The 5,000-nt window shown below is 38.5% G+C and overlaps 1 protein-coding gene across 1 annotated transcript in view; it reads left to right on the forward strand.

Annotated features, from left to right (window-relative positions):
* LOC138012425 (ATP-dependent RNA helicase DHX8-like) overlaps positions 1-5,000 on the forward strand; it is a 220,691-nt gene that overhangs the window by 20,890 nt on the left and 194,801 nt on the right. Inside the window, exon 4 of the mRNA XM_068859193.1 lies at positions 4,455-4,558. Within this exon, the coding sequence (XP_068715294.1) occupies positions 4,455-4,558 (104 nt within the window). The remainder of the gene's footprint in view (positions 1-4,454; positions 4,559-5,000) is intronic.

A 5,000-nucleotide genomic window follows, 5' to 3' on the forward strand; every position in this document is an offset into this window, starting at 1 on the left:
TCCACTGATGACATCAAATCTTGTGAAACTAGAACAGAACTATACACACAAGATGGCAGTGAACACGATCGCTAATATGGCTATTTGAACAAAGGATATAAGCTAGACCATTACAAGAAACAAACTGTTTAACAACATAATAGACAAAAAACTTATATCCGTAGTCACTGGTACACTGAGCGGGAGGCTATTTGTTCGCGGTGAAAATGGTACCAGCGTGAGGCCATTTGTTCGCTGTGCAAATGTTTTTACTTTGTCTTCAGAAGATTCCAATACAGCATCCATTTGTTTGTGGAGTTATTTCCTTTGTCGCTGTCATCTTTAGAGTAGTTCTCAATAAGGTACCCGCTGCTTATTAAAGAATTAATGTTTTGACTTGTATCACTTTCAATAGTTGCGTCCATTTCAGTTACATTCGAGTATATTCTTGTTTCATTCAGTTCGCGGAATGACCCGTTTCGAAGCTGACGCTTGACATCTTTTAGTGTGGGCGCGAAAAGCGTATGCCATTCTTTGTATGTGCTTTGAGCGCCCCAAGAAGAAATCGATTAAGCCAACGCAATGCCGATCTTCAGTAATCCAAACAACGCATCACAGAGCTCTTCATGATCTTGGATTACGTGGTTTGCTTTAAATAACCAAAGTAAACAGCGCCACGTGGCTTCTATTGTGCATTACCCAATCAAAACACCGCCATGTGCTTTCTATTGTGCATTGCCCAATCAAACACGGCCACGTTTTTCTATTGTGCATTTTGCTGCACAGGGAAAAAAAAAACTGAAATCTAACGTCTTTTATAACTCGAGCCCCTACTGGGTCCGAGTAAAAAGGTGAGAAATTGCACTTGTGTTGCAGTTTTGTAGCAGAAGGCAGTTGGTTTCAACTTGAAAATTGTTGATTGAATACCTTTTGAGCCTTTCATCATGTTTAACAGTGAATTCTGTAAAATTTTCCAAGATATGAATTCATGGAGAAATTCTTAAGAGGATAATTTAGGTGTAGCAAAAATTCTGTAGTGCCCATTATGGACCATACCCCAATGTGTTTCTCTGTGACTACCTGACTGCACATAAAGTAACACTAAGTAACGTTTGAAGCTGTCAGGTATGGTAAAGGTGTTGCAATGATACTTGGCTTAAAAATAGAGATTACTATTAGTGCATTTGCTCGTGGTAGTACCTCGTCTTTGCTGACGGTATTTGCTGCAAAATCACGGTAGTAGGATGAAAGCTGCAACTGAGGCAAAGGTGAAAGCAACCGAATGCTGAGGCCAATTTTATTGCGGTAATGTTCTTCAAGAAATCAGTGGTTGCAAAACATTGTTCAATTTTATCTCCCATTGGACCTGCGTTCTCAAAGAACTCAAGAGCCTTTACTAGACTGAGGTTTTTCTTGCTGTTTCGGTCCAACTAAAAATTGGGATTGAATTGCCCAACGGGCTACTACAATACAAAATAAAGTCAGCCCAATGTATTGCGATTGCAAGTGCAAACTGAAAGAAAAAGAAAATAATAAGTAGTTTAGTTGAACTACCCTTCTTTTCTTTTCCCTCACTCTAATCTCTCCAATTTCTATGAACTTTTAGTTTTAAATGGAAAAGGATTTAACCCTAAACAATTCTCAACTGATTCAGGAGACACCATTTTGATTTTCTGTTGGCGCATGACTCCAGTCTTACCCAGAACACTGTGCCGTCTGTTTTCATCGTTGTCACTTCCATGCACAACAGTTTGGAATACTAAATCAGCTCAAAAAAAAAAACAACAACATAATGTGGAGATTTCTCTGTGTGTGTGAGCCTCCTCTAACGAAATTCTCTGTCAAGCTCGGCTGATTCTCCGATTGTGGCAGCACTAAGACATAAAATTAATCTAAATTACAACGCTTGAAAAGAGACTTTTCTGGTAAACAAAGGAAATGATTTAAGACTCCCGACTTGAGAACCTGTATGTCTATTTCACTTTTCAACACAATTAATTTCCAAACATGCAGTGTGACACTTTCAAGTGTTGTAATGGCAAAGCCATACCGTATCTGGAAAAAACCTAGGTGAAACCTCGGCTTTCTGTTACTGTACACAAGGTTTGCCTCGGCCAAAGTAGAGATTGAATCCATGGTTTGACCTAGTCAGAACTGCGGCAACTGCACAAATAGTTCAAACAGCAAATAGCTTAAAGCTGCCTCTTCAGACTCCTCCACGTCAAGTGACAGGACAAATCCCAGGTCCTGGAACAGGCCAGCATCCCCAGCGTCTACACTCTGCTACAGAAAACTCAAGTCAAATGGGCTGGACACGTCACCAGAATGCCTGACACGTGACTGTCAAAGCAGCTGCTGTATGGAGAACTGTTCTAAGGCATGCGCTCAGTTAGGGGACAGACAAAATTCTTCAAAGACTGCTTCAAAGTGGACATTTAATCTCATCACTTGGAGATCTCTTGCCCAAGATCGTTTAGCTTGGCAAAGCAATACAACAACAACTTTATTTGCACCCTGAATTAAATTGAATTTACATTTCAAAATTGATAACAGAAATAAGATATTTAAAGTGCATGGCTACCCGAAATAACCACCAGGCTAATAAAATTGGGCAGCCATCCTTAGGGTTCTAAATACAGTAATGCTTTACATGTGAACTTACTTTACACAAATGTCTTATGAAAGTTGTTATATATTAAGCAGTACTGCTCTGCTATTCATTATCTTACAGTTTTGTAACTTGTAACTGAAAATAATATCATCACTGGAGCTCATGTGTCAGAGACCAGAGGCCCATAGAAAAATTTAATGCACTGTTTGCAAGGCGCGAGCCACCTCCACTTCCATTGCAGTATCGTCCCACATGTGGGCAAACCTTCCAGAACCAGATTGGCCTCATTAGCCACCTCCGAACCCACACTCACAGATCCTCATCCTAAAGATGAAGTCATGGTCCTCATCGAATACGATGTTATTATTATAATTATCAGTGTTAGTTTCGAGCAGTACTGTAATTTGCATTTGTAGGTCTATAGTCCCTTGTAGTGCCTGTACCCCCTCTATTTACTGTTAGTCTCTCATGCTTTACATGTGAACTTACTTTACACAAATGTCTTATGAAAGTTGTTATATATTAAGCAGTACTGCTCTGCTATTCATTATCTTTTAGTTTTGTAACTTGTAACTGAAAACAAAACTTGTAGCCAAAAATAGGCGGAAAATTATTTTGACTTAAGCCATACATGCATGTAGTTGGAGACTGCTGTACAAGCAGTTATAAACCTGTCACCTATGCAGGCCAAAAAGCAACAAGAAGCTTGAGAGCTATGATCCCTTGGGTTGCCTGCTACATGTATTGTCAGAACTGCATCCAGGGAAGGAACGTGGGTTCTCTTAAGAAGGAGCATATGGAGAGCTGGTCAAAGAGAGTCTTGCAATGAAACAAACGTGAGAAAAGCAAAGGTCATAGCAACCAATTGCAAGAAGACTTTTGTTAGAGCCTGTTAGTGCAAAAGAATGTGATGAATACAACTGGGACTACATGGATCCCATATAGGGTGACTTTGTCACTGCCTACCTTGTTGACAGCTATGGTAGACCGAAAGACCTTGTGTATGGATGATGGAAAACAAGGTCTCTACTGCTGGCCAGCAGAAGAATGATGACATATGATGGGAAAGCTATTCACAAGTTCTTGTCGTTCTTGATAAGCTAGTGCTCTGTGATGCAACAAGCACAAATAGGCGTTAGTTCTTTCAGTTCAATGCATAACTGTTGATGGTAACAGTGTAGAACATCCCACAGAGTAACTTATCATTCAGATGTCATCTGTTTATTCACAGTTACAATCATGTATTTTCGATTTTTTTTAAATATGTAAATGTTTTCACATGATGTCACGGTGGTGGCCATGTCCCTTAGAAAAGGAATGACGGCCATGTTGGTGTCTCCAACTCTGGGAATTGAGCTCTGTTATCATGGAAACGTTTTCTTTTGTTTTGGGTGGAAAAATGTATGCGCATGTACATGTACCTGAGGGTACCGTTTCATGTTCAATTAGCCCTACTGAGTTGATACAGTTTTGCAACATAACAATTTGACAGTCACATACTGGTACAAGAAGGGCACATACATGTACTGTATCACGGCCCTCACAACAATACTCAAATACAATGAGCAGACTGTAAAGGGGACTTGGGTTTCATTGAGTGCTGCATTAGAGGTGGAGACGACTATTTTAAAAGAGAAAGGCAATGGAAAAGACTTGTTGGTACATGTAAACAATGTTACAGTATTTCAATGCTGTAACTAATGTTCATCAGGATGCTTAAATTGTGAATTGTGTGCAGTGCCAGAACTGAATTTGTCTCAGAGAGATGGAAATCAGATTTTTCATTGTTTCTTAGTTTTATCGCTTGTCATGGAGTTATAAATAGAAAAGTAATTAATTATAAGGAATTGTTTTGTACTTACAGGCAGATCAGTGGAAGGTAAAGAAAATAGTTTAACTGGTGTGGAGCAGAAGCGTTCATCATTTCCTGGACTATGCATTCCTGATGAAATTGCGGGGGGAAATAAGGTGTGTTTGAGAATTGTGTTATCGTAATACAACAACAACCATCCATTCATTTGCCAAATTAGAAAACGTTTATACAACAGAGTAAATTAATTTGATCAGGCAAAAAACCACTCAGAATAGTTAAAAACCAAACGAGCTGAGTAGTTTCAATAAATTATTGCTTGCATTTTCTGGGTTGTAACACACACAACTAATAGAATAGACAAGAGGATAAATAATGAAGTAATGAAATAAATAAATCTAACTAATCTAAGGGAAATGCATTTAGAGAAAAAAAAAACAAAAAAACAAAACAAAAAACAAACAAACAAACAAACAAAAATTAAAAAAAACAACAAAAAAACTGGTACCAGATAATAGTATAGTATTTATCAATTCTTGAGTTTGAACAGTAATAAGCTAAGAATAAATTGACAATACCAAGCTAGCGTTAAACATAGGA

Source organism: Montipora foliosa, chromosome 8, assembly GCF_036669935.1.
Source record: "Montipora foliosa isolate CH-2021 chromosome 8, ASM3666993v2, whole genome shotgun sequence".
NCBI classification, from domain to species: domain Eukaryota; kingdom Metazoa; phylum Cnidaria; class Anthozoa; order Scleractinia; family Acroporidae; genus Montipora; species Montipora foliosa.